Source organism: Zeus faber, assembly GCF_960531495.2.
Source record: "Zeus faber genome assembly, chromosome: 21".
NCBI classification, from domain to species: Eukaryota; Metazoa; Chordata; class Actinopteri; order Zeiformes; family Zeidae; genus Zeus; species Zeus faber.
The window spans coordinates 5,299,809-5,320,984 of record NC_137208.1 but is presented as its reverse complement, the minus strand read 5'-3'; the positions used below and the strand labels follow the sequence as shown (position 1 = coordinate 5,320,984).

The window sequence follows — 21,176 nt, the reverse complement described above, 5'->3', positions numbered from 1 at the left end:
AGGAAAGGTGTCACCATTTGCATGTGTTTGTTTTTAACAGTATTTCTGGTTTCATTTGCCTGTATAATTTGGAGAACAATAGCAAAAAGAGAGGGAAAGAATAATAAATATATAAATTCTGAAGAGGTTCCCTGGAGCTCAACATTTGTCACAGACGTGTGGCAAACGTGGCCGGTAGGAGTGGATGCTTCTCATCCTGCATTTTGGCATCTTGGCCGAATTAGTCTGTTCTACAGGAGACATAATCTTCTGGCCTAACAAATTAACCACAATATGAGTCTTTGAAGCTATACAAGGGATAAAATAGTATTAAAGCTATCTAACCCTTGGGAAAGTTGAAAAAGAACAAAAAAATAAAAAAGGCGTGGGATATATCAGGCGGCAAGTGAATAAGAACAAAAAAATAAAAAAGGCGTGGGATGTATCAGGCGGCAAGTGAACAGTCAGTTCTTGAAGTTGATGTGTTGGAAGCAGGAAAAATGGGCAATTTTAAGTATCCATGCAACTTTGACAAGGACCAAATTATAATGGCTAGACGACTGGGTCAGAGCATCTCCAAAACGACAGGTCTTGTACCCCACAAGACCTGTCGTTTTGGAGATGCTCTGACCCAGTCGGTTAGCCATTACATTACAGCCATTCCCGGTGTGCAGTGGTTAGTACCTACCAAAAGTGCTCCAAGGTGAGGACAACCAGTGAACCGGCGACAAGGTCATGGGAGCCCATAGGCTCATTTTTGCGTGTAGGGAGCGATGTCTAGCCCGTATGGTCCGATCCCACAGAAGAACTACTGTAGCATAAGTTGGTGAAAAAGTTAATGCTGCTATGATAGAAAGTTGTCAGAACACACAATGCATCACAGCTTGCTGTGTCTGGGGCTGTGTAGCCACAGACTTGTCAGACTGTCCATGCTGACTTCAGTCCACCACCAAAACCACCTACAATGGGCATGTAGCATCAGGACTGGTCCACGGAGCAATGGAAGAAGGTGGCCTGGTCTGATAAATCATGTTTTCTTCTACATCATGTGGATTGATGGGGTTAGTGTCCAATCCGATGGAGCATCTGTGGGATGTGCTGGAACAAGAAACCCATTCCATGGGTGCCCCACCTTGCAACTTACAGGACTTAAAGGATCTGCTGCTAATGTCTAAGTGCCGGATACCACAGGACACCTCCAGAGGTTTCAAGAGGTTTATTCGTCACATACATATACATACTTCCATACATATATGCAGTGAAATGTCAGGTCTTGTGGAGTCCTTCCCTCAGTCAGTGGTTATGGCGGCACAAGGGGGAGCTACACAATATTAGTGGTTATCAGTGGTGGTTTTAATGTTGTGGCTGATCTGTCTATATACAGTATGTGTGTAGTGCATATGATATAATAACACCTCAGTTTTCTACTTGTTTACTTGTTTTACCATTTACTACTATTTGGAATATTTATCTTTCTACCTTGTGCATTAGATTTTCCTTTGGGATAAATAAAGTAGCTATATTTACATATGTATGTTGTCTGTCCACATGTATTTTGTTTGCAGATTAAGTTATGGCCTAACATTGGCTTTCACCTTTACGTTCCACATGAAAAATCATGCCCCATGAAAAATCATGCAACGGGCATGATTTTTCATGTGGTTAATCGGAGTATGCCTTGTTGTAGTCTTAGCTTCAAAAAGTTGGGGACAAACCAAACCTTTCCTGCAAACAACCGTATTATTACTAACACGATTTCCGCACGTTTCAAGATTCAAGGGTTTTTTTGTCACGTACATATACATACGGTCATACATATCTGCAGTGAAATGTCATGACACCTGGTGATTACGCACAATAAGCTGTATAATCTCTAAAAATACTATTATACTATATCTTATTGTGCGCAATCACCGGGTGTCATGACATTTCACTGCAGATATGTATGACCGTATGTATATGTACATTGAAAAACATTGAATGTCTGTTTCTGTAAAAGTGGCGCCTAAAAAAAAAGTACCAAACAAGAGGTTTTTGTTCAAAATAATCTTATTTTAATTTCTCAAATATATGCTGTTTATTTGTGTTTGTGGTGATTAAAAATACACATGAACGCTCCAACTGATTCTTCAACAATATACAGCTGATACAATTGGACATGGGTCAATGTTGAATTTACAAATCTACCAAGAAAACTTGTTTTTATTATTACAATACAATTTTCACTAATCATTATCGATATAAATAAAAATAAATGAAAGCCTTCGTGGATGTGTCTCTCTCTGACTTCACATCCTGGCCTGGAGGACAGTGTGAGGACTGGGGTACAGGTGCTGCTTCAGGAAGGCCAAGATCTTCTCCCAAGAGTCTTCCTGGGCATCTGCATGGGGCTTTGGCTGCCCCCCCCACAACATGATCACTGCAACACACACAAACACATGCACAATTTTTTTTTAAGATATGTTTTTGGCATTTTCAAGCTTTATTCGATAGTAACAGTGCGGGGAGAAAGGAAAGGCAGGGGATAGAGAGAGAGGGGGGATGACATGCAGCAAAGGGCCTTGTGCCAGAATCAAAACCGCTGCGGTAAGGGCCCAGTCTTGAAAATGGTGCGCTCTACCTGGTGAACCACCGGGCCGCCCCCACATGCACATTCTTGAAAACAAAGTAGGCACTGTTGACACCCAAGAAATAATACTGCCACATTCCAAACATTATCGTCATGTAATCCTAAAAGATAAACATCGATCCATGACATACCTTTCTCTCGGGTAAGAGGGAATATGAAGTTGCTTGCTCTGACGTGGGGTGTGTATGGAGGCTCAATAAGATGTCCAGAATTAGGATAAGTGAGTGACGTCAACAGATGATAATTGCCAGCTGCACACATCATCTTGGCTATCTGGGGGTTAAAACTTCATGTCAGTTACAACACATTATACCACAATAATAATACATTGGAAAACTCACATCCTCAGCAGCCTCCACGCTGGCAGTGTTCTGATCATCATCCCCGTTGACCAACAATAAAGGACACTTTATTCTTCCCACCTATTAAAGCAGTCCAATAATTAATGATTGAACGTGTGTGTGTGTGTGTGTGTGTGTGTGTGTGTGTGTGTACTATTTGTACCTACATCTGCTTTCATAGCTGGGTTTGAAGGGATCGGGAGGTACACGTCCCGCATTACAGAATTGTTATTTTCATCCACACGAATCCTCTTATTCCTGTCAAGAATAGTGGATGTTCACATCATACAATGGTGGACACAGGGTTCATGACACGATTAAACTGATCACCTACCTGTCTATCAGCACAAGTGCTTTGTCAATGGGCTCACTGACTTGACGCAAATGACTGCCACTTACACAAATGCAGCAACGTGGCTGAAACACAATAGTGAGTACACAATGGCCTTAATGGGACCAAAATCCCTCCAACAATTCCTCTAACAATTTTTAACAATTATTATTTCCACAAAAATCTGCACAACAATTTCACTTACACGGACAACCTCAGAGCAAGATGCCAAGGTGAAAGTCACTGACGCCCCCAAAGAAAGACCTAAAATCCCAACTCTGCCGTGCATCACTGAAGGGTGCTCCTGGACAATGCAAAACGCTGTCTGTAGAAATAGATTAACCACTGTTTAAACCTGGCATTCATGTGCATCTCAGGTGATCACATAACAGCAGACCAGCTATAAATACAGTGCGAGTGCATCCAAGACGCATCAAGCATTCGGACACCCAAACCACAGAGGTGGTCAGGGACGCATGTAACTACATTGTTAAGTGTAGTGTGAACGCATCTAAGCTCTCGACCACATTCGCCAACTTACCTCTCAACAATGGATACCTTATTAAGTGGAGTTCAATTCAAAGCAAACTACACGATTCACAGCCCAGCTGTTTTAGATGATGTTCGATATGAGGACATTATCAAAAAAAGTCAGAGAACAGCTGCGCATACATACACACAACACAACACAGTAACATTATTTCCATGCTTGGAAAATCTATGCTCATGTCATGTGAGACAGTAGATCTGCACAGGGCCAATGGGCTGAAAAGGGAAGAAATAAATAAACATTCCACAACGACTTCCGAGGATGTAGCCATTCATCTACAGCAGAACTGGCACACAGTTCACAAGTGTGTACTCCGTACCCACCCGCCACTAGGGAACACATTTGCAGCTATACAAGACAAGAGGTCATGACAGACAATAAGCTACAAAGTAAAAACTGCTTCACACCTCGAAATACTGAAAATCTACATCTGCGGCCCTATGCTTATCAGCTGAGAGGTATTTGAGTGCCATGGCGGCAAAACCATGGGATGCAAGCAAGGCAGCACGGTACTCCAAAAGTCCTCCACCTCCTCCCCACATATCCAGCACTCCAGGGAATGGTCCAAGCCCTGAGACGGAAGAGAGATCATTTTTATTTTTCATAAATAGACGTTATCATGCAAAAGTGTCTCCAAGTGGTATTGAGGGGGAAAAAACATGTTGTATTGTACTTAGTTGTGCAAGGTTAGTGTACCTGGAGGAATGAAGAGGGTACCGATAACTCCTCTCTCTTGGACGTCTATCCTCTTTACACCTGGTGCCATGTACCATCTCTCTATGACGACAGAGGTGGGTGGAGGCTTTTCTCTGAAACCCTCTGTAACATGTCCTCGGTACACTGAGATGAGAATCACCATGGGTGTTTGGACATTCACTTTTCTCAACCTGGGCATGATGGTGAACATGCAAAACAGAAGAGAGAAAGGAAGACATGCGAGAATCCCGCAAAAACTTTGAGTGAATCAGGTAGGTCACAATGTTAACAATTGGCAAGAAGATAGATAAGATTTCTTGTCCCAGAAGTACCAGGTGTCTGCCGGTGTCACATTGCTGTTGAGAAAGCTGCCAGGAAGATTTTCTAAAATTTCTAAAATACCTTCTTTCTCACATCCCTCTCCTACATTGTAGGAATACACAATCTTAAGTGCATAGTTCATGGGGCGGGTACTGAGTGGAGATAGAGAGGTCTGGAGGTCAGGGACATTTCTGTCTAGAGTCCAAGAGTCCAGTTGGCACTGGACTGCCGGTTTTGAGAGCTTGAATTCAGAACAACCATCAAGGGAACAGTGGACGTGCTGGCATTGACAACAATTCTGAAAACCCCACCGATATACAGTGAAAACTCAGTAGTACTTGCAGAACCTGTTTCTAAAGTCAACCAGATACAAGTGCAAGATAGCTGTAAGGATTCAGAATAAAATGGTGTCATTATTAGTAATTGTCTTCTGTTCGTGCAATATGATAAGAACTCAGATATAGTGGTCAATTAGTGTCATGAGTGAATAAAATTTCACTTGTTGTACCTTTAAGACATGCAGGCCTAGATAAGAAAATAATTTGCCAATGAATCTGAGACCAAGGAAAAGCATATTTATATTTTTCCCACAGTTTCGACAATGAATTGAGAAACCTGTTCTCGGTTTCAATGGGCTGTAAGGGAATATAAGAGGAGTTTATAAGAGGAGTCCTCTGCTGCTTGGCGCCACCCCGTGTGGTCACCTGCGCGAACGCTGTGTGTAGATTACACACATTATAGTATATATTTTTTTTTCGTTTTACAACATCATGTCCATCAAAAACTCATTGGCAGTGATCTCCTCCGACCGCGATGCAATCATGGATGTCAAAATCCCTGAATGAACAACTTTGGGAAACTTTAGCCACTGGCTAAACCCACCGGTGCCATACGTCCAGCCGATTCCTTGTCCGCGTTCGGCACTGACAGATCGGGGAGTCAGGGAAATCCAAGGGTGGAGGCGTCTGCCTCATGATAAACAGCCGCTGCTGTATCCCAACAACATCAAGACTCTCTCCCACTCCTGCTCGCCGAACCTGGAACAGCTGACCATCTCATGCCGTCCATTCTACCTCCCCCGGGAATTCAGAACTAGGCTTGGGCAATCATGCAAAATCCAATCTGACATACGATTTTATCAGGGGCGCCCTGGGGCGCGTCTTGGGGTTGGCGCGCACATAGAATTTTATGCAATGTTGCAAATGCTGTCTCCTTGTTCCAGAAGTGCAGGATTTATTATTTTTAATTATTTACACAAAGATATCCAGTTCTGAACTGCTGCAGTTTGCATAAAGGCCAGACAGATCCACGTACGATGCGGTCTCCCAGGTACTGCACACCACGCTTACGCACCTGGATGGCTGGAAGGGGAGCTGTGTGAGACTGCTGTTTATTGACTACAGCACAGCTTTCAACACCAGTCCCCACCAGACTGGCTGTCAAGCTGCTGGAGCTAGGACTGAACACTCCGCTGTATGCATGGTTCCTGGACTTCCTCCATGGATCCAGGCCCCAGGTGGGCCACCCTCACCCTGAACACAGGACCCCCCCAGGGCTGCGTCCTCAGCTCCTTACTCTACTCCCTGTACACACCTGACTATGTGGCCAGGTCCAACACCATCATCAAGTTTGCTGATGACACCATCATGGTGGGCCTGATCACCAACAACTACGAGAAAGCCTACCGGGAGGAGGTGGCTGACCTGTCACTCTGGTGCCAGGACAACAGCCTCCACTTGAATGTCAGCAAAACTAAGGAGCTGATTGTGGACTTTAGGCGAGGATTACAATCGAGGACGCACATGCCCTTGGTGATTAATGGGACTTTTGTCGACAGGGTGAGCAGCTTCAAGTACCTGGGAGTCCACATCACAGAGGACTTAACATGGACTACACATACAGACACTCTAGTGAGAAAGGAGAGGCAGCATCTTTACCACCTCAGGCAGCTGAAAAAATTCAGAGTCACTGTGAGGACCCTGAAGTCCTTCTACTCTGAAGCAGTAGAGAGTATCCTGACAGGCAACACCACTGCCTGGTTTGGTAACAGTACTACTCACGACAGGCGGGCCCCGTAGAGGGTGGTGTGTTCAGCCGAATGTACTACTGGAACTACCCTCCCCTCCCTGCAGGACTTATACACTAGGAGGTGTATAAGCCCTGTAGCAGAGCCCGCAGGAACTTGAAGGATCCTCACCACGCCACCAACAGACTGTCCCAGCTGCTGTGGTCGGGCAAGCGCCTCCGCAGCCACATGGCGAGGACAGAGAGACTGAGACAGAGTTTCTTCCCACAAGCCATAAGAACTGTCAATGCTGAACTCACCAGGGGCCCTCACTGAGGCACACATATAGACACCACTGCCTTACTGTACGCTGCATACTGTACTGCATACTGTATCATTGCACTGGGTTACTGCATACTGCGCTGTATTGCAGAGCCATACTGTTGTATACTGTACTGTATATCTCCACACACACTACCTCATTTTATTCTCATGCCACTTTACTGCACATATCTGTATATACCATAATAGTGTATTCCTTTAATTTCTATTTTGTATTCCTACTTTGTAAATGACCCTTTCTTTTACTCTTTTTATTCTATTTACAATTTGAATTGTGTTTTAGGAATCAGTTAGTTTAGTTACTTAGTTAATTTGTGATTGACCAGTTAGTTATTGACCAGTTACTTACTTATTGTGCATAATGTCTGGATGCGTTGCAATGTCATTTCACTACATATATGTATGCGTGTATGTATATGTATGTGACAAATAAACATCTTAAATCTTTAAGAAAGCAGGGGTAATGCATGTCATTAGCAGATAATTACATTTAGGCCTCCAAATAAGACAATGAAAGCTGTCACCTTGAACCCTTTGACAGTTTGTCCTGATTTGTATGTGTTTCGTTTTTTTTTTTGTTATTAATCACAATTTGTGACAATGGCAAAAAGGTGAATGTGAATCAAAAGTCACAAAACATCTGACATTAATTGAAGGTTGAGTCATGGCATTATTTAACACTCGTAAAGATGAAGTTAAGAGACCCTACATTTAAGAAAAAGACATTACCTGAGGCCTGTTCGACTGCCTGGGACAGGTTGCATACTCCACAGCAAACCCATGGGTTCTTCTCCTGTATAGGTTCCCCCGAAACTTGTATCTTCAGAAACTAAAAAGTTGACACCAAGTGATATAGTAACAGTAAAGTCAATTAAATCAACAGGTTATAGAGTATACACAATATTTGATGTTCAGTACATTGCAGGCATCATTTTGAATAGCTACAAGCCATATGTATTGTTTCCACAACATTACTTATTCTTTATTGTCCCACCAGGGGAATACAGGTTGCAGATGGAGTGTTATACCATGTGGGAATTGAGGACCTGGTCCCAGAATAATGTGGTTCTTCGATAAACTTGGTGATGAAATTTAAAAAAGACATACACACCATTCACTGTGCCTCTGCTGTCACTGACATAGTGGCCGTACGCCTCCCAATAGTCTTTGTCCTCAGAGTGGTGAAGAGAGTGCAGAGTTAGTGGGAGCCCAGGAGAGAGATTCTCCACCAACACCTTGAACTTCTCATCCACAAGTCCCCGTGTTGGGAGAACACTGAGAATTGGATATTCAGCCCCGGCCATAGTTGTTGATGGTCTGTGGAGAAAATAAATGTAGTTTGGATCCAGTTGGTCATTACACTGTGCAGTAGGAGAAGCAACTCACTTTCTGTACATTACATTTAAATACACTGTCTAACTCGAACTCACAATATTACATTGTAGATGATTATGATCAAAATTCTAATCTGTTTGAATTTGTCTTGGTTATAGTTGGTGCATTGTAGTGCAGAGAGACAAGAAGCATTAAAAAGCTTAACAGTCATAAAAAGCATCAAAGAAAAATAAAACATAGAAATGTCCATTACAATACATTGCAGAGTTATTGCACAATTGAATGTGTGTGTGTGTGTGTGTGTGTGTGTGTGTGTGTTGGGATGTTCTCCGTCATTCTGTGTTCTCCCAATCTTCTCCTGATATATTACCTGTGTAATATATCCCTGTGATCGGGTGTTCTTATAACCCGAGGTGTTAGTTCCAAGATTTAAGATTCAAGAGGCTTATTTGTCACATACATATACATACTTTTATACATACTGTTTATGCAGTGAAATGTCTTTGCAACACACCCGGAGATTACGCACAATAGAAAACGGAACATAAAAGCTAACCTAATTCATACCTAGCTCACAAACTGAAACAAACTGATTCCTAAAATGTAATGCAGTCAGTGAATAGAAAAATATAAATACGATTAAATAAAAATAAAATAAGTCTCAAAAATATAATACATTGGGGGTACACAATAGAATGGAAAATAGTTTTGTATATACAAATATATGCAGTAAAGTGCATGTAAATAAAGTATGGAAATTTACAGTTCCACTCGTGGTTTTGCCTGTCTGGGATAACTTTGCCAGGAATTAACTTAGAATTACAGTAGCCCTGGGAGTTCAACACACTGCAACTTAAAAAAACACATGCAAATACGAAAAACACAAACGCATAAACAGAAAACACAACTGCATTAACAGAAAACACAACTGCGTTAACAGAAAAACACAACTGCGTTAACAGAAAAACACAACCACATTAACAGCAAACACAACCACATTAACAGCAAACACAACCGTACTAACAGAAAACACAACCGTACTAACAGAAAACACAACTGCAGCAAGTAAAAATGATGTGGCCAATGAATCCCCAAGGAGTGTGTATATATTGCAATTGTCTCGTTTGCTTCGTACCTCCTACACAGGTGGTGTCCCTCCTGGGGCTATGCATTCGCCTAGACAGGGCTGAGTTGGACCCCCACGCCGTATCCACGCGGCCAACAGTGTGATAAGGCACCATGGCGGCAAACTGCTCTTTCGATATGGTGGACCACCTGATGCAGTCCCCGGAGCTGGTCATCTACGTTCCCGTCCTCGTGGCGGGCCTGGTCTTCAATGTCGCGGCGCTGCTCGTCTTCTGCGTCAACTAAGAGTTCACTGTTAACTGTCCAAGTGTATTTTTTGATTAACCAATGTGTTGCTTTGCTCGTCCACGATGACTGCATTTAGTTGACCAGGGTTCAAGAGAGAAAGATCAAAACAGCGAAGTCAGCACACCTCGCATGAGGTTAAGAACTAAAAAGCTGCGAGATCCAGTATCACACCCAGAGAGACACAACTCCTAAAAAAAAAAAAAAAGAAAGAAAGAAAGGAAATTACTCTGTACTTTTTGTTTGCTCTGTACTTGTTGTTTGCTGTTTTATTGTAAATGGCCTAGGTGGTGAGTGAATGCCATCCGCACGTTCAATAATACGGATGTTGGTAGGTTTTCCTGCTGAGACAAATGAGGTTTTCCCTGCCAATCACTCCTGGAGCCATGCACTGTCAGAATTGTTTATTGTTTGTTTTAAATGGTATCTGGGAAGAAGTTCAATGTTTTATATTTTATTTCTCGTGTTAGGGTAAGATTCTATGGAAAGGTCCAGCTGTAGGATCCGATGGGTCGACCAGTCTGTGTTGGACACTTTTATGTTTTATTTACCTTCTTCCCCTTTAGTCATACATATTTTGTTGACTGTTTTAGATTGACCTCATGTTTAAAAGGGGGACTGTTAGAAATAATATGGCCCCTCTGGTTGGAAACAGTTCTTTGTGACCAGTCGCGCAAATGTTGTTCCTATACTTTTCCGCTTGCGTTCATGTTGTTCTGCACGTGTGCCTCTGGTTGTAGTCAGTTCTTTGTGAGCCATATGTCCTTTTGTGACCACTTGCGTACATTAGACTATATAAGGATCCAGGGAAGAAGGATCCGGGCTTCCACTGGCTGGGCTCAGACTTGGCTCGGACTTGGCTGAGCTCGGCTCCTGGAGCCCAGGCTCAGACGTCACGAACTGAGCCTGCAATTGTTGATTCTGCCTGACAATAAATATGACCAACTCCTAAAGTCGTGTTACGTCTTCTGATTGACGCTCCAACACATCAACGAGAACGCTGAGAACCTTGAAGGTAATTGTTATACTTGAATTGATCAACAGAAGTTTAGATTGAAGTTTAATTGATTGAAACAGGTTGTAATTGTTATCAAGTTCAAGTTTGAGATTATTTGTCACATACATACACATACGGTCGTACATATTTGCAGTGAAATGTCATGACACCCGGTGATTACACACAAGTTCTATAAGTTCAAAAAATACTCTAACGTGTGCATTCGACACGCGGCGCTCGCGAAGGCGGCCGCGAGGGGTGGCACCACAATCGCGACTCTGGGTTCTATAATTATATAATATAATTAATTGTCATAATTGAATTAATCAACAGAAGTTTAGTAATTGATTAAAACAGGTTAGAAAGGTTTTCTACAACTGAACAACTTGGTGATCCTTCGAGGGGGATATTATTTTCTCCAACAATTAACAGAAAACACAACCGCATTAACCGAAAACACAACTGCATTAACAGAAAACCACTGTATTAACAGGAAACACAACCGCATTAACAGAAAACACAACCACAAAACCAAATGATGTAAGTGCGCCACACCAGATGCACTGATTTAATTGCAAAATATATTAAATAAAATAACTCCATGTCTGTAATTATATATTAGAATATATACAGGTAATAACTTGGAGCTGCAAAGGAGCCTATAGCTGTTTTCCCTGAAACATCGCACTTAAATGGCTTAAAAAAAAAAAACCTATCAGTATAAAAGTAGTTTTTTCTACGTATTAATTGCATGGTAGAAGTAGATGGAGGAGTTGGACATGGTGGTCGTTGCGGCTTCCAAGTTATTACCTGTGTAAATTCTTAGTGGCAGACACTGTAACAACACATCTAAATCAATGTAGTCACATAAACATATATGCACCCACATAATGAAGAACACAACCCCACCCAGCCCGAGTCACATCTTTATTTCAGCACAGTGTTCATTCCCACACGCATGTAGGCGCTTGCTGTCAGCCTCCTGCCAAATATATTCGCTATGATTCTGTATTTTTGGATGTTTATATGATCAGACACAGTGGCGCGCACCCTTTAACGAGTATGCAGTCACAATGGACGACTCCCGTTGAAAGCAGTTAAAGCCAGCTGTAGTCACCCCGCCGTCCCTGGCATGGTGACAAACTCCCCACGTCAAGTCATAACGTGAACCACGACCGCGTCAACTTGTCTGTGTCCTGAAATGTACTGCGGGTCTCGGGGAGCTGCTCTCGAGCACATCGGAGCACCGTCCGTCTGCCTCCGCATTTCAAAGCCACAGACCGCAGCTCAAAGTGACCCTTCCACTCCCGTAGCGACACTCAACGACTTAGTCGAATAGGTTCTGTTGTAGATCAACCAGCGCAGCGTGGCTCGGCGGTTGTGTTTTTCGTCATTTGCTTGTGCTTTGTCCTTGTTTGACCTTGTTTTTCTTAAAAGTTGCGCCGAGCTCAACCCCCCCCCCACACACACACACACACACACACACACACACACACACACACACACACACACACACACACACACACACACACACACACACACACACAGCTCCAGTCTTCTGAATCCGAGGAAACGGATCCGCCGGCAGCCGAGGCAAAGCACTGATTTGTTGCTGCAACACAAGTTGAGAGGACAAGTAAAGTTCAAATAAACGCAGCTTACCGATCCGAGGGCGGTGCGGTGCGGTGCGGTGCAGCGCCGGGTGGCAAGGCCTGAACCAGCGGGGAGCCCCGTCCGTCTGAGCTGACGGACACGCCGGCTCGGAGTAGTGACTTAAGACTCGCGAATGATTCGTTCGTAGAGAATGAATCATTCGCGAGTCTGCCAAAAATAAATGTTTTTCGTACAATTTGTTCGAAAGGATTCCCCGCGACCTCTGTTCCTTCCACTCGAATCAATCCCCCTGACAAAATCAAACGTCTTCTCGGTCAAACGCATCGCGCTTGGCGCTGGCTGATCCGCGAACAGCAGTAAGAAGAACCGAACGACTCTTCTCCCCGAGTGACTCATCAGGAACCGAGTCTCAGAAACGAGCTGAACCTTCCACTCGCCGGCGGGCTGCTGACGTCACGTCTCAAACTCCGTCGGCGCTGTTGTGATTTTCGCTGCTTCTCTGCGGGAGCTTGGACGGGGAGCGGCCCGGGGCTCCGGGGCTCGGGGCTCCGGGGCTCCGGGGCTCGGGGCTCGGGGCTCGGGGCTCCGGGGCTCGGGGCTCGGGGCTCCGGGGCTCCGGGGCTCCGGGGCTCCATTTTCCAGGTAATCGTGTTCCATTGACTCTACCGGGAAACACCTGGATGGCGGACACCCACGGCGAGCGTGTGTTGTTGTTTTTTTGTTTTTATTTTGTCACGCTGCTCGTGGTTCATGAAAGCGGGAAAACGTTGTTTACGTGACAGACACTACAGAGTCGCACGCTCGACGGTGTGTATCCCCCGCAGTGTCTCTGGGTCGCGCTAGGGCTCAGCAACGGGCGGGGATTGCTTCGCTCAAACTCCCTAAACCGATTTCAATGCTTTCTCTATGGTACCACTACGGATGTGATGTATTTTTCTGGCCACAAACTAGGTGACGAGGGGCTTGTGGCGCTGTTCCACTTTTTACCATCAACAAAGCTGGGGACAAACGGGGAGGGGGAGGCAAGTTTCCATCCAAAACAGAAGAGCAACTCATCTTACTGGAAGTATTCACGTTTTATATGTCATCTCATTCTATCTCAAACTACACCGGTGATCACTGCTTTATAACAATCTGCAGCCTTTTCTGTGGTGGATCAGGAAGACCTGAAGAATCTCCAGGGTGCCTATGTGTTCTGTGGAATCCAGCCTGCCAACCCCACAAAGCAGCACAGTCGCAAGCGCCGCAGGGTCAAGATTTCACAGCCTGAGGAACTCCAGTGAGTTGAGGGAGTTTTGCAGCACTTTCACCTGGCTGAACACCCAAATGGCGTTCCTCTCTTCAAGCCCTCTGTGCCTAAGGTATGGCAGATTCAGCGTATCAACATCCTGCAAGGGTGCCAGAGTTATCCTGAGCTGGCAACTGGGATCATGTACAGGTACGGTGGAACACTGCAGCTGTACCATGTCCAGGGTGAGGAGGCTAAGGTTCCTGTCTGCATCCCTATCAGAGGTACATCAAAGTAATTTCCCCCTGTGATTATTAAAGTATTTCTGATTCTGATTCGGATCTCAGCAGGAGGGCTACCACTTCCATCAGGCTCAGTGAGTCACTGGGCCGCGGGTTTCATCAGAGCTGTTTCAAGCCCAGGGGATGACAGGGGTGGCTCGCTGGAAAAATCAGCGTCTGATACGTCACTCTCCCCTCCACACCAGCTGTACCACTTTCCTGCATCCCCTCCTGCTGTTGCTGCTGTTGAAGCAGAGGTGAATACAAAAAGTGCTTCTGAGCCTCTCACAGATCCAGCTAAACACATTACTATAATAAAAGTATATAAAAAGTAATGCACAAAACATTGTGGCACTCATGGTAACAAGGTCAACATAAAAAAGAGTATATTGTTAGTATCTATATTTTTCTTTTACAGGAAATAATTACTTATTTTTTCTTAACTCTCTTGTTCCTCTTCTAGAAACCACTTGGACACCACCTCTGCCCTTGCAGGCTTCACCAAGCGGGGCCCACACTGGACCAGTGAAGACTGGTGGAAGAGTATGTCCTTGACCGCAAGCGTTGGACATCCTCTATGAAGGAGAAAATTGAAATCCGGCTAAATAAACATCGAGGACAGAAGGACATGCTGAAGCTTGTGGGCCAGGAATATGCTAGCTCGACTAAAATTAAAACCTACCTGTCGCTAAGTAGGTTTTAATTTTAGTCGTAGTCGTACTGCTGCTGTAGTCGACAAGGATCCCAACACGTGTCATTCATCAAGAAGTTGAAACAGCGGACCTCGGAGGTGAGGCAGTTGTTTTGTAGCAGCAGAAGCATTTTTAAATTGTAAAGTTAGGCACATGATGACTTAGACACACTTAAGTATGTATTTTATTGGATATGTATACTATTAAAATGTTTTATCTTTCAGTAGAAGATATTTATTTTGGTAAACTTTGTCGGAGCGAACTTCTTCTCTGGTCTGCTCCCGTTAGGGGGTGGCCACAGCGGATCATCTGCCTCCAACACCTTCTGTTCTGTGCGTCTTCCTGACGCCGAGCGCCTGCACGTCCTCCCTCAGCACATCCATGAACCTTCTCCTTGGCCTTCCTCTTTTCCTCCTGCCTGGCAGCTCCGTCCTCAGCGCCCTTCCCCCAATGTAACTCTCCTCCTTGGCCTCTCTCACCAAACTGTCCAATCTGAGCCGTCCCTCTAATGTACTCATTCATGCGATGGAGTGCGTGTATTGCTGACTGGCAACTCATTTACCGTCTATCACTGAGGCCCTAGACATGCTCCTTGCTACCTGTGGCCCGACAAACGAAGCCAAATCTGAGGCAAAACATCTGAGAAGCTACTTCATGTCTTTCAAGGCAATCTTCCTGTAGTGGAGTAAATGGTCAGTTTCACAGTGAACAGAGGAGCCGCCAGAAAAACAAAGAAAACATTTTCCAGATGAGACTGAAGATGACAGAGCAAATGAACAGAAGTCATTGATTCAAAATAAAATTATATGAATGAAGATGAAAAAGTAAAAAAGAGATAAAAGTTAAAAAGCCTGAAGTAAGATGAAAAATAAAGCAAAAATTGTTACAAGTTAAAGGCTTAAAAGATGAAAAATATAGTTTGAGAAAAAAATGGGGAGAAGCAGCGCTAAACCAGCCTAAGAGAGTGAGTGCACATCGAACATGCATGCTGAAAGAATCTGATTAAAAGGATAATTTGTGAAAAGTTTGGCCAAAGTGAAAATCTTGATGAAATTAGAAAACTATACATGAGTCGACGTTAAAGTATAAAGTTAAGCGCTGTTTGAGTTTTTGGAGAATCGGATGTGCCTGTGCCTGTGTGTGTGACAGTGTGCCGGCTGAAGAGGTGTGAAGAGATTTGTATATTGTTCGTGTATGTATAAATGATATGTAGAATACATGGGTTATTAAATAGGTATACATATGAGGTGAGCAGGTAAATAATATATAAAAGAAACATTTATTGCCCCTTTAGAGATAAATATATATGAGCCTGTTTATGGACTTTGTAAAGCTGATAAAGATTATGAGCCTTAAAGGACCTTTGATAAATATATATGAGCTTTTCTCTTCAAAGGACGTTTGATAAAAATGAGCCTTTTTAAAGCACGTTTTGATAAATATATATGAGCCTTTTTCTTTCAAGGATGTTTTATACAGTTGATAAAGGACATGAACCTTCACAGGACTTTATATATTTGATAACAAATGAGCCTTTTGAGAGAAGGACTAGAATCACCAGAAACCGTCTGCCTACACATCCATGTACACATTCAGAAAAAATCTCCTGCTCTGAATTATGGGTAGGATTTGTGGATTTTTTGGTTGGTGAGTTTTTTCTCTTTGTGCTTGGAGTGTGACAGTGTTTGTTGATCCCGAAAAGCTGTTTACACACAGGACATGGGTACTGGACTTCACCATCCCAGCATGTTGTTATACAGGCTTGGCAGAAGTTGTGTCCACATGGTAAGGTTACTGGACTGGTGAACACATCCAGACAGATGGAACATGAGAAATTGTCTTCTGACAGAAGACTGCTGGGAGAGGCCATTCCTACAGAGAGAGAAAACAATATTTAACTCTAAAAACATCAAAGTGTCTCAGTGTGAGAAAACATTCATGTTCTCGTCAAAAATGACTTGGAGCGTTTTAAAAATTCATGCCTTGTCATTAAACCCCACATCTAATTTTTTTTTCTTTTTTTTAAGGACAGCATTTCAAAATGGGAGCAGATATACAGCAGCTTAAATGAGGATATTTTCTGTTGTATTCATATTACTTTTGTAGTCAGTCTACTTGATTATTTGTTGAGATAAATGTTCTTTTCCCCTTCAAGCCTCTTAGATCGATGGTCTCATCAGCGAGATCGCAGGTGAATAAAGTGACTTTGGTGTAAAAATCGTTCTTTTTTTTTCTTTTTTTTACCTGTGCTGCCAGCGTGCTGGGCATACAACTATTAACTATTAAGTATTTGTGCCATTGAATCTTGGACAGTTAGTCTGCAAGTGGAGTTCAAGTTCTCAACCTGCAATGCAACTCTTTATTAATTGTTAAACATCAAGAACTGCTGCAATAACTCTGTCCTGTCGACAACCTGTAGGATGACCAGAGCACAGTTTTTGGTGATAGAGAACCACCACAAACCCCCCTCGTTGGAGAACTATTTATCATGTTTGGGTCTATAAACAACTGATCACTACTCCAAGAGGGTGAGACAAATAAACATAGAAACAAACAACATTTACACAAAAACATAAACACTGGATGACAACATGTATAAAAAACAGTTAATTAGGTCCAGGAAAGCTGGGGTGCACTCCAAGCAGGTGTGGTGGTGTGTGCTTGCGTGATGGGACCACCTGTATGTGTTTGTTGTGTGTGTGTGTGTGTGTGTGTGTGTGTGTGTGTGTGTGTGTGTAAGAGAGAGAGATGTCCACCAGTGGGTGTACATGACTTATCCCCATTGGTACAGGTGTAGAAGGTCTGAATTATATTGCGGCACGCAGCCCAGTCGACACCCTACGGCTGCAGGAAAACCCCGAGTACCCTGCCCTGTGGCCACAGAAGACCCCCGGGCCCCCAGAGAAGCCAGAGGGCTGTGGAGCAACCCCCACGCCCAGCCCGAGGAGCATTACCCAGTCCCAGGGAGCACGAGGAGACCCCGCACAGAACCTGGACCGTGGGTGCAAGGCACGGATCCCAGGCCCTACGGCGACAGACCAACACCCCGCCAGAGCCGCCCGCCCCACGGGCGAGCCGGCAGGACTCCCATGCCCACCCACGCCCCGTGCAAGGGGGAGGCCCGCCCCACCGCAGCCGACCCACCCGGCGTGAGTGCCAAGTGCCCATACACGTAGCAGCGTATGCCCAGCGTGGGGCACCTCGAGATCTCTAAACCTCCTTCTATCTCCCCGTGACTTTATCACAACATGGCAAAAAGAGTTGCCAGAAACCTTAGAATTGGGACTTTCCAATTTAGAACAATATGATATTTATTAAATGAGGTTAGACCTCGCATTTGTTCTCTCTGTCTGTCCTTCCAAACCAACACCTGTTTATCCTGTCAATGGATTCGCTCCCGGATCCACATCTTTCCATTCAGACTTGATGTTTTGCATAATGATTGACGTGTGGACGAATTGGATAACTCATCATGTCCTGATCCTGAGGAAGATTCAGAGGCAAAAACACAGCATTTTGAATGGAGAATTGACACAGCTGACACAGCTGAGTACCAAATACCTGACAATGAATAAGTAATATTTTTTACTAGCACTAGCTAACATTGAAATTAATTCTGGGTCTCGGACACCCATTCACTTGTTGTAGGCACTGCTCATTGTAGGAGCTAGCTAGCTGCTGTATGTTGTAGCTAATCCTACAAATTTCAATAACGGTAGATACTCTAACGTGATAAAAAAAAATTCTGGCGGCATCAAAAACATACAAAATAAAAACCTCTTGAAAAAGATCCAAAAATAATATACTATACTCTGTCAAAAAATGTCAAAATATACTCCAAGGCAAAACGTCCCAAAAACGACAATTACTATGTCAAAAGATGTCAGAATATGCTGCGCTACACGGCGTCAAAGCCTGGAAAATGAAATGTTGTACAGACAAGAAGGTGTTTCAGCCTGAACATGAGCTGTGGTCTAGAAAAGACGACGCACTCTGTGGTGGTGTGTTCGTAAGGAGTCCAGGCGGGACTTGAACCCACGATCGCTGGCTTAGGAGGCCAGTGCCTTATCCATTAGACCACTGGGGCTGAGAAAGGCTCACCTTTATTTTTTTGGTGTGTTTTCCCTCAGAAAAACCGGCATTTCTGAGGGCGCCTTAAGGCCTGAGCAGAGGAGGGTTTGGACCCGTCGGCCTCTGGGCCCCGCAGGCTGCCGCTGCGCCGCTCTGCTTGCAAGACTTCCGGATGAGACTCGAGCCCACGAGCCCTGGTTGAGGAGGCGAAATTGTGATGAATGGCTGCAAAAGGTTTTGCAACAAGCGTTGGACACACACGTTGTACGGGTGAGAAGCTGCTTCCTTGCCACGGCGCTGTTAACTTGAGCTCACATGCTGCGGCAGCAAGAGCGAGGCCTTAGCAGAGGATGGTTTCGATCCATCGACCTCTGGGTTATGGGCCCAGCACGCTCCCGCTGCGCCACTCTGCTGTCGGAGCTGCTGATGAGACTCTAAGCAACGATCCGCGCGGCTTTGCAGGCCAGTTGTAACCATGGGAACCTTGTTCCGCTTGAATAAAGGTCTCACGTGTTCATGAACAATGGCAACAATGTAGAAGCTTATGTTTTGGTAATTGACGGTGAAGACATTGCCATGTAATTGGCTTTTTAAACACCATTGTGATCAGTTTCCACAGCAAGCAGACACCTTTATTGTCGGTATGAAAGTATGTGCGTCTTGACTTCACATCATGCATGCTTGCATTTCAGCTTGAACAATGTGCTCACGTGTTCCATGAACAATGGCAACAATGTGGAAACTTGTTTCTACATATTGTCATTAAACTAATGACTCCCGCGAGAACCGCTCGCCTGGACCAACGTGCCGCGGAAGCCTAAAATGTGTACTTGTGAGTTCTGACTGAGCAAAGACACATTTTGCAAAACCTTATAATATTGGTATGAAGGATATGTATCCAGGAAAGATACAAATTCACTCTTAGAGCTCATCAGTGATATGAATGTGATTGTTAAGAGGGCAAGTGTAGCTAACAATGATGACATGTCTCCTCTGTTATTGGAAGCATCATGCAATAAAACAACAGCTTCACAATTGTAATATTACATCTGCAATTGTTGTTCATGTGGCCAAATGGTTCAAGGCACTAGATTTTGGCTCCAGTGGTTCAAATCGCATGGTTGAAAACGCAATGTATGTCTTTGGTTAAATGATATGCCCAGCCCAACAACACACTGGGGACCTAGTTTAACACTGCAAGCACCAGCCCATTGCAAGCTGGCATAGCTGCCGGTGAACTGTGGGGTCTAGAAGAACAATGTAGGCATACTTGATCAACTGCGGAATCTTCCAACGGTTAAATAAACCCATCAGCAAGGTGACAGTTTCAGTCTTTGGGCTCCTCCGGGATTTGAGTCGGAACTTCTCGCACCCAAAGCGAGAACCACTCCCCTAGAGCAACGAGCCGTGGAAGCCTGAATCCTGTGTGGTAAACCTGGTAGTGTGGCCGAGTGATCTAAGGCGCTGGACCAAGGCTCCAGTCTCTTCAGAGGCAGAGAAACTTTTTCTCTGCTGAGGAGATATCATCCTCAAACACTGACGAATTATAATAGTGTTGTTTTTCTTTCTAAGAATTCAAACTATATTGAGCAATACAGCGGCAGCTCGACTTACGACTGTCATTGGTTCTATAAGAACGGTCGTATGATAAAACAGTCGTATGTCGAAGCAATTTTTCCCATATACACCACGCTCCTATTTCTCTGTGATTTCCTTCTTAGTTTCAATGGGAGTCGTTGCCTTTTTGTTTTTCCATCGTCCTTCTTCTTTATGGACTCATCATGAAGGTGAAAATAAACAAAATACACAGAACCAACACAGTAAATATGAAAGAAATATGGATAAACCACGAACTACGTGAACACACCATGTAGGTCGCCTGCTGACTGACTGCCGACTGGCTGCTGACTGGCTGCTGACTGGCTGCTGACTGACTGCTGACTGGCTGCCGACTGGCTGCCGACTGGCCGCCGATGCGCCACCTGCAAATTTCCACGGTTGTATCTTGGAGCAGTCGGTCGCAAGTCGGTGCAGATCTTTGCCAATATCACTACTCGTGTCTTGGATTAGTCGTAAGTAGATGCAGTCGTAAGTCGCGGTACCACTGCACTTGGACCGCAGCCTCCGACCAGAGGGAAGTGTTTCAAACAGCTTGTGCCAGGGGTGGGAGGGGTCAGCCACAATTTTACCTGCACGTCTCAGGGTCCTGGAGGCGTCACAAGTGCTGCCTTTTCAAGAAAGAACGCCTGAGCACAAACACAAGAGTGTGCTGCATCACTCTCTGTGGCTGTTCCAAGAAATGGATCGGTTTGATTCAGTCCCTGGAAGAGACAATCAGAATCAGAATCAGAATCAGAAATACTTTAAAATTCCCAGGGGGGAAATTACTTAAA

General features: G+C 44.3%; 1 protein-coding gene and 1 long non-coding RNA gene across 4 annotated transcripts; one reads left to right on the top strand and one right to left on the bottom strand.

Moving 5' to 3' along the window:
* Positions 1-2,017: 2,017 nt before the first annotated feature.
* LOC307246520 (peroxisomal succinyl-coenzyme A thioesterase-like) lies at positions 2,018-12,660 on the bottom strand. Of its 2 annotated transcripts, XM_080022463.1 has the most exons (12): positions 12,560-12,628; positions 9,665-10,091; positions 8,306-8,511; positions 7,924-8,023; positions 4,527-4,717; positions 4,238-4,401; positions 3,486-3,605; positions 3,284-3,366; positions 3,117-3,207; positions 2,950-3,030; positions 2,740-2,881; positions 2,018-2,398 (listed from the first exon to the last, which is right to left on the bottom strand). In XM_080022463.1, the coding sequence occupies exons 3-12, from the start codon at positions 8,496-8,498 to the stop codon at positions 2,268-2,270; spliced, it is 1,296 nt and encodes a 431-aa protein (XP_079878589.1). In that variant the 5' UTR covers positions 8,499-8,511; positions 9,665-10,091; positions 12,560-12,628; the 3' UTR covers positions 2,018-2,267. The 2 variants fall into 2 exon arrangements, with proteins under 2 accessions (XP_079878589.1, XP_079878588.1); XM_080022462.1 differs by lacking the exon at positions 9,665-10,091 and having other exon boundaries at positions 12,560-12,660.
* A 337-nt stretch (positions 12,661-12,997) lies between these two features.
* On the top strand, positions 12,998-16,911 carry LOC307246532. 2 transcript variants are annotated; one of them, XR_013844703.1, is made up of 4 exons: positions 12,998-13,949; positions 14,087-14,277; positions 14,484-14,810; positions 15,001-16,911. It is a non-coding gene; the product is annotated as an uncharacterized lncRNA (long non-coding RNA). The 2 variants fall into 2 exon arrangements; XR_013844704.1 differs by having other exon boundaries at positions 12,998-13,984.
* The last annotated feature ends 4,265 nt before the right edge of the window (positions 16,912-21,176 follow it).

What these genes read in the sequence shown, in the direction of transcription:
- LOC307246520 (XM_080022462.1), bottom strand. Translation starts at nt 8,498, where the DNA reads ATGGCCGGGGCTGAATATCCAATTCTCAGTGTTCTCCCAACACGGGGA. An exon ending in TAGATTTTCAGTATTTCGAG is followed by an intron (nt 3,606 to 4,237) that starts GTGTGAAGCAGT and finishes CTATTTCTACAG; the next exon opens with ACAGCGTTTTGCATTGTCCA. An exon ending in GCGTGGAGGCTGCTGAGGAT is followed by an intron (nt 2,882 to 2,949) that starts GTGAGTTTTCCA and finishes TTTAACCCCCAG; the next exon opens with ATAGCCAAGATGATGTGTGC.